The following is an 11,884-nucleotide window of genomic DNA, read 5'->3' as shown; positions in this document are numbered from 1 at the left end:
TTACTGTTTATATTTCAATGTTATACAATATTTACATAGCTGCTTCTGTACGAGTAACATGAAATTTGTTGAGGTTATATAAAATAATGTCGATGAAAGAAGATAAAAAGCAGAAGAAGAGACGAAAACAAAAATAAACAAAACCATTACCAAAAGCGAAATCAAAGGAAATAACATTCTATAAAATTTAGATCTACATGAAATCTATAAACATATGGAAAGATTATTTTTATTTATAAAATATTTAAGAAATTTATTTATTTATTATTTTACCGGATTAGTTATGTAAAAATAATTATTATTATTATTCGTATCAGTAATTTTTTCAAATGTATTATTTTCTTTAAATATATTTTCCTAGATTATAAATATCAGTTAATATTTGAAATTATCATAACTGATAATTATAAATATAATATAATACTTTTTATTCTCATCATAAAATCAAACAAAAGAATACGAATTTTCAAAAGGTTTTTATATAACAGAAGTACTAAATCACATTTTAATCGTAAATTAATAATTTAATTAGAAATTACATATCAAAATGTAAAGAAAACTTTAATATTTGATTATTGTAATCAATTACCTTTATAACAGAATATGTATTTTGTTTCATTGAAATCATTTAAACACAGTTAAATGGCATACTAGTGACATCTATTAACCTTTTGTAAAAGTAAAATGTATTGTGTTAAAATGTACCAGTTATAGGTGTTTAAAAAATGATATTAAATTGTGTCAAACAATGTTTCAACGAACTGATTTATTTTATATGCTTTATTTGTATGCTATAATTTTACCAAGTATAGTATGTTGTGAAGAATTAGATGCACGAATTTCTCTAGAAGTTGAAGGGACGGGATTTCATAGGTTAGTTGTAATAAAGTGCAATCGAAAAAAATCTGTATTATCCAATTTCATTAAAATTTACTTAAATATATTTAATTAAAATGTTAATACATAATGCATAATATACAAATAATATATAATCTTGCATTTAATTCTCTTTGTAAGTACCAGATAAATTTGATCAAAATTAGAATTTTGTTTGGGTAATAATAGTTATGAATAAATATTTTTCGTACAAAGTTATTACTTTAATATTAGAATTCTAAAATATGAACTAATGAAAATATTAATTAAGACTATCCAAGAGTCTTGCATTGTATAATGCATGATATGTCATTGTATTCAAGACGTAATCCACGATTCTAATAAATGGGTCTGTATAAATTGAACGTAGTAGATCCGCTGCATATGCTCAAATAATATAAACAATGCTAGTACATGTTGAAACTAAATCTATAAAACATTCAAAAACTTATATTTGCAATGATAGAGGAAAAGTTAAAGAAATATTCAAACAAAAGTTTACTTTATAAAGATTAATTCCAAATTAAACACATTGATAAATATAAACGTAATAAATGATAAGTAACATTATTAATTTATGTCAATCCAAAACTTTGTCTATTTATATTGATTCTCATTTCTTACAATTTTGCAATTTTTAATAAACAAAATGAACATGTTTTAAATAACACATTAATATGTTAGATATCTTTATGATGAATTGGTAAAAAATGTTGAGTTTGATAAGTGCTATTTAATAATATCGTGTGATATATGAAATGAAAAATATTTAGATCAAATTGTATTAGTATTTTGTGTATTAACCTACAATTCGTATCTTAGAACAGTCTCATTAGAAGATTTTGGGGCTATTTAATACTGATGTAGAATATGTAATAAAAATAATAATATAACTTATTATTGAAGAAAATCTAATTATATATTATTATATATATTTGGTAACAATAACAATAAATACTATAATGTTTAGATAATAAATGCATTTGCATAGACATAGTAGCAGAAATCTCCTTTTGTTTACATATAATTAAACAATTCTGTAAAATTTGTTATCATAACCTTTCAAAGTATAGTAAAAAGTAATGATTTTGCTTAAATAATGTTTATAAGTTAATTGGGAATAATAATATTCATATATGCAAAACAAAAAATATTTAGTCAAATGATAAATGCATGAACAAAAAATAGTTGACTTAAATCTTTAGAGTATTGTAGATATAAAAAAAAGGCTTTATAAGCAAAATGTACCTAAATGTCTTCGGAGTGATTACATGAAAGTAATAAAAAATTATAAAATGGAAGAATATGTATAAATATATGGATGACAAAATATATTTAGGAGATTTGTTAGTGAAGAATAAAAAGTTGAGATTTAAGTATAATAAGCATAAAGATTGTTGTAGAATTATTTGAATTTATAATATCATGATATAATCATAGTTTAGTCACAGTTTCATTTAATATTATTATATCGAGTATGCATGTATATATAATATACTGACAACAGAGTAAGATTATTCAATGCTATTTAACTTTACTAAGATACATATATATCATTTTAAAAAATTGCTAAAATTCATATCTCTGTTTTTTGAATTGTTAGACAAATTTAAAGATTATTTTATACACATTCTTATATTATTATTATAAATTTTTAAAGGAAGGAAAAATAAGAATTGAATAGAAAAGTATTAAGTCGGAAAATTTAAATGTATGTCATGGTCCCTTGTTATAGGTACAAGTATATAAGATCTATTTATTCTGAATATAGTGGGCAAAGCTATAAAAAGTAATATTAAATATATTTCAAGCATTATATTTTGTATAACTTTTAATTCTTAATTGACATTGTATATTGGATTTAAAAAGTCAATTTTAATTACTTTTTTAATTTTTTCCTAAAAAGATAATTAAAATAATTTTGTATCTATGTATGATAGACAAAGGAAGTAATTTAGTAATTTTATAATATGTTGTGTATTTTGTTGATAAAAATTAGATCCACTGGATCATCATTAATAAAATAAATATGTTAAGAATTTTTATATTTTAATATAATATTTTAATTGTGTATAAATATTTAATATATAATTTTAATTACTGTATATATCTGCATATAATTGTTAAAATTTGTATATTTTTTGTAGTAATAAATAAGTTGAATATCATAGGACTTTTAATATTAATCCTATAAATGTTCTGGGGTAAGTGTCATAAGGTCAAACATGGTCATCTCGGTAGAAGTATTTATCACCTTCTCCACATCAAGGCCAGATCTTCTGGGAATAAAGTTCTACTCATTATGCAATGCAAAGTTTGGCTGCTTGTCATTCCCATAAACTTTCCCTTACACTGTATAAATGGTCTCTCCTTTGACACTTAATAATTAGATGACAGTGAGTTATCAGGCATCCTTTTGTTCCTTATTTTCCTAGTTGTAAACAATCTTCAAGACCTTATGCAAGTCAAGTTCCTACCATAAATCGTATAATGGTGAAATAGTGATGGGCTAATTGTCATGACGATTCCACAATTCCCAGTCTACCAAGTACAATAGTGCTAACATTTCTTTTAATTGAATAAGATGAATATCAATTGAATAACGTTTTATGTACAAATCTAATTTCTAATTAAGAATTGAAAGTAATAATATTACAAAAGATAATTTTAATTAGAGATATTTTTTACTACATAAAACATTTGATATAATTAGAGTAGGGTAATTGGATAATAAAGATTTAAGCATTAATAATTTATTGAAATTTGCAAAGTAATTTATTTATTGTATTTTTAACAGAATATTTTATTTACAGAGATTTAATATATCAAATACGTATTGATCCTTTTGTAGAGAAATGTTATATTGCTATTTATTTACAACTTCCATCTGCATTGTATGTTAACGTTAATGAATTAATTCATCTAAGGAGACTAGGAGTTGTAAGTTAATAAGATAAAATTTATATTTATATATTACTTTTTCCTTAATTATTTTACTTTTTATTATCTTTTTGAAACATAAAATGTTCTATGTGTTCCTTGCCTATTTTAGACTACAGCATGTTCTGTTGGAGAAACAGATATTGAATTATTCACAGAAAAGGCAGGAATACAAAATGTAACTATTTGCTCACATTTAACTTCTATAGAATCTACCTTAAAACTCCCAATACATCAACGTTATCAATATGCTAATGAAAATAATAGATATATAAATATTACTTTACCAAAACCAAAGTTACTATTAGGTTGCAAAGAAAGAATTAAAGAATACAGAGTTTCTAAAATTGATTTGTGCTCTCCGTGTGTAGAAATTATACCTAAATGGAGAGAGATTCCATATATCATGGTAAATGACAAACTACATTATTTCAATAATAAGTTATTTTATTTTTATCTTTATGAATAAGAAATGAATTTTAATCTTTATCTCTTGCTTGCAGAATATTGAGAATCTATGGACAACACCAGTTGGTGAAGCAAGTATGTTACGTGTAGTAACTTATATTACTTTAATATTAACAACTTTATGTACAGTATTACTTATGCAAACAATTTGGAACTCTATACCAAAACAACATTTAAAAAGAGACTAATAAGTTTTAAATAAACATTTTTACATAGTATGGTCATTGGTATTTTATAATAATAAATTTTTGTAAATTTACACAAAATTCATATATATAATTTTATAATAAATATTAAATATGATACACATAAATATTTATTTACAGCACACACATTTTAAAATCCTTTCCATATACAGTGTGAGAGAAAGTAATAAGGCACTTTACATATTTGTGTAACATGTGTAGGAAGAATGAGTAAATGTGTATTTTAGACATGTACATACTAAATATCTGCTTGGAAGAAAACACATTGACCTTTATGTTTATATGATATATAGTAAAACAGTTTCAAAGAAAAATGTAAACAAGTACAAACTTTGGTCAGACAAAATGCTAGGACACAGAATCGTGTAGAATGTCAAATAAATATATAAAGGTGAAAGACAATTTGAATCTATAAATAAACTAAGAAATCTGATTGCTGAGTAGGGAGAAATTAAACAAAGAGGTATAAAAAAATTATGCAAAAGTATACTGAAACTATAAATCTTATACAATAGTAAGGGGATATTACAAAATATTAACATGTATTGTTCAAATTTTTTTGATAATATAATTACAATAATTTGTAAAGTATTCTGTCATTTTAAAATTAGTTATGTTCTTTCTTTTGTCTAATTCCTTTGATTTATGTTGTATAATAATAAGATTTAGCATGTTTCCTTTCAAAGAAATATTCAATGTATAGTATATATTTTGTTTCTTTAAATATATAAAATACACAAATATATAAAATGTTATATTATTTTCTCACACTGTACATTCACAAATAAAACAATGATAGATTTTTCATATGCGTTCACAAATACAATAATGAAATTAATGGTACATTCTTGAATCACAGCATTTATGATACATTTTATCAATTACATATTCAGTAGTGTCATGGGTAGTATCATAACTCTTTTTCTAAATCTATCTTCTTTGTATACTTTGGTTTTTGTGTATATCCATTTTCCACTGTTGATACATTTACAGAATTCATGGTGATATCTTGTTTTTCTGTTACTGGATCATTCCATGTTTGAATTTTACATGTACCAAAGATAATAAAAATTAAATTCCCAACGAAATATATTCCAGATGTTAAAAAGAATATACTTCTCCATTCCGTAACATCAGACTAAAAATTTAAAAATAGTAAAAATTAATAAACTTTTGTCAGTTATTTAAATCGCTTAATATTTACTTACACATTATGCGAAATATATTAGTTACAGTTAATTTTAAGATTCTCAGAATACTCTATCAAAGCCGAAACATTATAATAAAAAAAACTATAATAATTTTAAATTTTTTAACAGAATCTCAACTCAAATCAATATATATTTAATAATGCAAAATTATTATTTTGACTAACAAAAAACATGAAACTTTTATTATTTTTAATTTCTCTCTAAAAGAAAGAGATTATCAATAAAATATCAATATTTTATATTTAATAGATTATAAACATGAATGTGAAATACTATATTTTTTCTTTTATATAATGCTATTTTCTATATAATTTTATTTATGTTATTATTTTTGTTATATAGTAATTTGGAAAGCATAAAATATACATTTTTTGAAAAGTAAGTATTCAATCCAATCTTTGTTGTAATTATTGGTATTTGAAAATTATATTGTCAATTATATCATATCAATTCTTGCCCAATACTTCATACTTAGACTTAATTTGCTTGGTACAAAAATTTTCAGAACATTGTTTAATAGAATGTTAACAATATTGTAAGAAAAATATTTCACTATATTGAAGTATTTCAGTGTTGTATTATAATAAATTCTTAATTTGAAAAACCAAGAATTCTATAAAAAAGCTTTTAAAAATGACATGATGTCATAAAATTTCACATAATTTAAGTAAATATTGAAATTTGAATTATTTTTATACATACCGGATCTTTGACCATGACACTGGCAACCAGTGGTGCCAAAATACTACAGATATTTGCCACAGTATTTGTAATACCCATTAAAGGACCAGCAAAGTTTGGACTAAGATCCATATGATTGACATTGTGTCCACAATAAATGGCAATATTGCTAGCTACAGCAATTATCAAAATTGCTTCTGCTACAGTGTCTTGTTCTTTGCTAATGTATCCAAAACCAAGTAATGCAATTGCTGGAACCCATTCACCGATCGTATTACAAATCTTTCTTGATGCTTGAACGGTTAAGACCTTTCGTTTGATGAGAAAATCTGATACATAGCTTATTGGAAAACTAAACAGCCATGCTACGAGGTATGGTAGTGCGCTCATCATTCCATTCTAAAACAACATACAAAATACAAGAATAAATTTAAAGATTTATACTGTAAATACTTATTTTTAGCCCTTTGCGGTTTGGGCCAAAAGACCCGTATATGTGTCTCATGTAAACGCATCGCTATGGCCACATATGTCTAGAATTTGACATCTTTAAGTGCTACAACGAAAATAGCGACTAAGCAGAAATGTGCACTGGTAATTTAAAATTCCTATCGTGATAGCAACTCGACTCCGTGGTACGGTTAACTTCGAACTATCCCGTCCGCAAAAGGTTAATAATATAGTAACTATCAAACGTGTATTGTTAAATTTTGATTTAATTATTTATGAGAGTGAAATGCTTTTAAAATGATCATGTAATAATCATTTTATAAGTAACAAATATTTGTACTAATTTTTATTGATCAATTTCATTTTTTATTTTTTCATAATGCAGAGTTTTACTCGATTTTCTAACATGAATTCTGCAGTACAGGTTTGGCAGGCTTTTCTTGGTTTTCCATTGGTTTTCACTGCCTTCGTTGCTGTGTCATTTTATCAGTCACTATCAAAATCTGATAGAATCGGTGTATACATTCTCGTCAATATTTCTCCATTTAGAGGTTTAAAAATTGTTCAATTTTGAAATATCACCGTAGAATATGTTATTTAAAGTGAATGTAATCACCCAATATGATCTGAACCATATGAACGACTCTTTCGAATTATTTAAAGGATTATATTTGCCATTAACAATAGAATTGCATATTTTTTCTTTTCTTTATCTTTAACTGTGCACAACAACATTTCGAATTAAATATAATATCTCAATTTCTAGAAAAATAGTTACTTATGTGATAACGTAAGCACGCCGGAATTCTAATTATACATGGGAATAAATCATGTCTATAAGTTCAAATATGTATATGATGTTTGTGTAAATTAAGAATGAATGTGTATTTTGTAAAAATAATTATCAGCTGAAAATTCGGAAAATGCAAGTATGAGGAACAAGTATTATAGTTAGTTACGAGCATAAATGCAAATGTTGGAATTTATTACCGTTGTTTTAAATTGTTCTATTAAAATTTCTATTAATTTTAAAATAGGACAAAATCTTTTATGTATTTCATGTTAGAAATTTATAGATTTATAAAAGGGCATATAATAGACGATAATAGAAAATGTTCAAATTATTGAAAAAGTAAAATTGTTACAAGATATTTATTTGTGCATCATCAATAACAAAAAAATTTATTCTTTGCATTACTATATATTAATATTTTCACGATTAATATTTAATCAAAATTATGAAATTATTAAAACTGTATTTTAGAAGAAACCTATTAAAGTTATGTTTTATATATTAATAATGAATAATAATACATTTGATGTTCTGATATCAAGCAGAACATTATCCTCAATTATCCTGAATATGGATCATGTATGAAAATCTTTATAATTGCCTCAAGAATATTAATATAGGATACAATTAATTTAAGAGGAATAATTCCAAAAAGTTTTTTTAATAATTTTGTGAGCAGTAGATATTTGTAATTATTATAAATAGTGATATTATACATATTCTCATGAATCTTATTATGTACTTTGTTTAATTTATAAGTGTATTAAAAAAAAATATTGGATTATGGTAATGTAAGTATGCCAAAAAATATTAGATAAACTCTATAGAAAACATTTGAAATATGGAATAGAGAAATTAACATAAGCACGTGAAAATATATATTTGATCTGCTACTTACCTTTTGAATCTTGGAATGGAAGACTGATGTGAAATACGAAGGAATCTTTGTCAAAAGCAGCCAAAAGCCCCAAGTATGAGCTGATTGAGTGGCCATTAATGCCCACATCGGACCACTAGTTAATATTTTTGCCCAAGGAGTTGATAATTTCTAAAAAAATATTATCACAATTTTATTATGATTTAACATATTCATTCATATTTCATAAAATATGTATTATCGTTGACAAGAAAAATATATATACATTAAATATTTTTCTTAAATCTATTATACTTTTCCTACAAATTTCGTAGACATCAACGTATACTAGTTTAATATAAGATATTTCTTTGACAGTAAATTTTTCAATTCTGTATTCTGCAAATTCGTAGCTTTTACTTTTTCATATCTTACAGGCTTAACCATTTTTCAATTTCTAAACAATTTTTCTGCTATTCTGCTTAAAGTAGTTTAAATATAAAAGTGATTTATATCTATAATTTTTAAATATAAAAATAATTTATATCTTTTTTTAAGTACATATTAACTAAAATGTAAAATTATGATAATTTGAGCAGAAGATTAGCCATATAAAATAAAATAAACCACGATAATGTTACCTGATCTGTTTCTATTATTCCGAGACTGCCTTCAATGTATTCTTTTTCATCTTGTGCTATATGTGGATGTTCAGCTGGTGATTCTTTACCAACAGTGAAAAACAACATGCTGGAAGTTACGGTTATAGCACCCCAAATGTAGAAGCAGCTAGGCCACCCCAAGGAAGAAGCTGGCAGTAGACCCGTACTTAATAAACAAATAACGTTCCCGATCCAGCCTCCGGCATAAACAAAGGTCGCTGTATTTTACATGTAACAAAGACATGAAATATCTTCCTTAATTACCAGCACAAAATAATTTAAATTGTTTAATTGTTTAATTTAAATTGTAACGAAATAATTATATACAATTTGTAACGAAACTAGTGATATGTACATATGTACAAGAGAAGTAGTAAGTTATAACGAGATTTAAGCCAAGTTAAATACGAAAGCATTTGATTCGATTTTTCTTATATTTACTATTTTTACTATTTTATTTAGAATTACTTCCTATTCGATATTTCGGTTTTATCATCTGTTTCGCAAAAATTAAATTTTGAAAATAATTTCCAGAACTATGATGGTCGTATTTTATTTTAATTTCAATTATAATATTTAGTTAAAATTCCATGCTTATTGTTTAGTTTTATTGCTATATAAGGTTATTTTTAGAAATATGGAAGAACTTTATTTGGTTTGGAGATGACACTGATATGTCTGTAATAATTCGGTTTTATCACCCGTTTAGCAAAAATTAAATTTTGAAAATAATTTCCGAGACTACAATGGTCATATTTCATTTTAATTTCAATTATAATATTTAGTTAAAATTCTGTGCTTGTTATTTAATTTTATTGCCATATAAGGTTATTTTTAGAAATATGAAAGAATTTTATTTGGTTTAAAGATGACAATGACATGTCTGTACTAATTTTATCATCCGTTTCGTAACAATTAAATTTTGAAAATAATTTCCGAGACTACGATGGTCGTATCTCATTTTAATTTCAATTCTAATATTTAGTTAATATTCTATGCTTATTACTTAATTTTATGCCTATATAAGGTTGTTTTAGAGATATGGAAGAACTTTATTTGATTTGGAGATGACAATAATTCGGTTTTATCATCCGTTTCGCAAAAATTGAATTTTGAAAATAATTTCCAGAACTACGGTGATCGTATTTAATTTCAATTTCAATTATAATATTTAGTTAGAATTCTACGCTTATTATTTAATTTTATTGCTATATAAGGTTATTTTTAGAAATATGAAAGAACTTTATTTGGTTTGGAGATGAGAATGATATGTCTGTAATAATCTTTTTAAGATAAAGGTCTTCTAGAAATTTTAAAAAAATTTGTATCGTATGTCGTATATTTTTACTCTTAGTAAAATAGCGAATATTTTATCGATTTTAACGATCTCTGATATAGGCCTATTCGATAATAAATAAAACAATAGAATAGCAAGCTTTATACCATAAGAGATGCTGAAGGTGATATAATAATTTGCAATATTTGATACAATATTGAAATTGTTGAATTATTTTTGATGTTATATTTATATTTCATTTAGATTCTTTAGCAGTTTCTATGATTTATATTTTTCATCATTTTTTATTATCCAAATTTCTCACTATCTTTTTATTTTTCGCGTTTCTTATCATATTTTAATATTTACGCTTCTTACTGTTTCCATATTTTGTCTTGTGTTACAAATATTTATGTATAACTATGAATAGCAGTTAATACAGAGAAAGTGTTATACGTATGAATCAAGGACTTATTGCTGTAAATACTGCAATATTACCATGAATGATAACAAGTCTGTAAATGACTTTCATAAATCCGATAGTTCAAAAGTTATGATGATATAAATATCATTTTCAGTATCTAGTATAACATAAAATTCAATGCTTTACTCCACTTACATTTATCTTTGAGTGCCTGTGTATAAGAGGTCACTGAAATCGTCTAAATATCCGCAATTATATCGAGGAGAAAAGTTTAAACAAAGAGAGAATACAAGTGACCAAAATTTCTAAAAATCTTATTATTTAAAAAAATTTTATTATTTTAAAAATTTTATTTTAAAAATTTTATTAGTTTAAAAATTTTATTATTTTTAAAATTTATTAATACTGCAATGTTATCTTCATGCTATACAATTTACATAAATAAAATTTTTCCGTATCTCTAAAAATAACAGAGTGACCTAATGTGTAATTCGATAAAAGTTTATTTCAATAACTTTGTCCAAAACCTGTTTATTTCCTTTCGATTTTTTCAAAAAATTCTGTATTTTAGCATCGAAATGAAATATAGGTTGGGAGAGTTTGAAAAAGTAGAATGCTTTTATTATCTTTTTGTGAAAAATATAATATTTGAAAAATCTGAAAAATTAATGTAAATCGATGTCATTGATTTTGAAGAATGATTTAGAGAGGACAAAATTTTAAACAATTTTTACTTTAACAATGATTGTCGCTCGGACTTAATTTCCGAGATATTTTCAAAAATTTCTGATACAAGTAAATAACCTGTATTTCGTATGTTAAAGTTCAATGTTTCGTAATCGGTGTTAGCAATAACTAATAATGAAAGGAATTCCAAATCGACAGTGTATAATATCTATTAACTGAAATTCTTTATTTCTCAGGTATGTTACCATTATAGAAACTGGAATATTTCTACTTTCTTATTCGACTGATTTCATAATTGCTGATTGAGCCACATATGCAAACTATGGAAGCAATCAGCTTATAACGATACTGAAT

The 11,884-nt window shown here is 24.3% G+C and overlaps 2 protein-coding genes across 2 annotated transcripts in view; one reads left to right on the top strand and one right to left on the bottom strand.

Annotated features, from left to right (window-relative positions):
- Window positions 1-725: 725 nt before the first annotated feature.
- On the top strand, window positions 726-4,472 carry LOC108546195 (uncharacterized). Its single transcript, XM_017898160.1, is given in 5 exon segments — window positions 726-785; window positions 788-873; window positions 3,690-3,816; window positions 3,929-4,235; window positions 4,318-4,472. Coding segments are annotated over 5 exon segments (735 nt in total).
- A 926-nt stretch (window positions 4,473-5,398) lies between these two features.
- Window positions 5,399-11,884, bottom strand: part of LOC108546183 (putative inorganic phosphate cotransporter) — a 57,411-nt gene continuing 50,925 nt past the window's right edge. The window contains exons 5-7 of the mRNA XM_017898133.1: window positions 8,524-8,673; window positions 6,404-6,781; window positions 5,399-5,628 (exon numbers count right to left, since the gene is read on the bottom strand). Of these exons, the coding sequence (XP_017753622.1) occupies window positions 5,401-5,628; window positions 6,404-6,781; window positions 8,524-8,673 (756 nt within the window). The 3' untranslated portion in view covers window positions 5,399-5,400. The remainder of the gene's footprint in view (window positions 5,629-6,403; window positions 6,782-8,523; window positions 8,674-11,884) is intronic.

This window comes from Eufriesea mexicana, unplaced genomic scaffold (genome assembly GCF_001483705.2).
Source record: "Eufriesea mexicana isolate 0111107269 unplaced genomic scaffold, ASM148370v2 scaffold620, whole genome shotgun sequence".
Taxonomy (NCBI): Eukaryota; Metazoa; Arthropoda; class Insecta; order Hymenoptera; family Apidae; genus Eufriesea; species Eufriesea mexicana.
The sequence above is the reverse complement of the archived record's forward strand: the minus strand, read 5'-3'. Positions and strand labels throughout refer to the sequence as shown.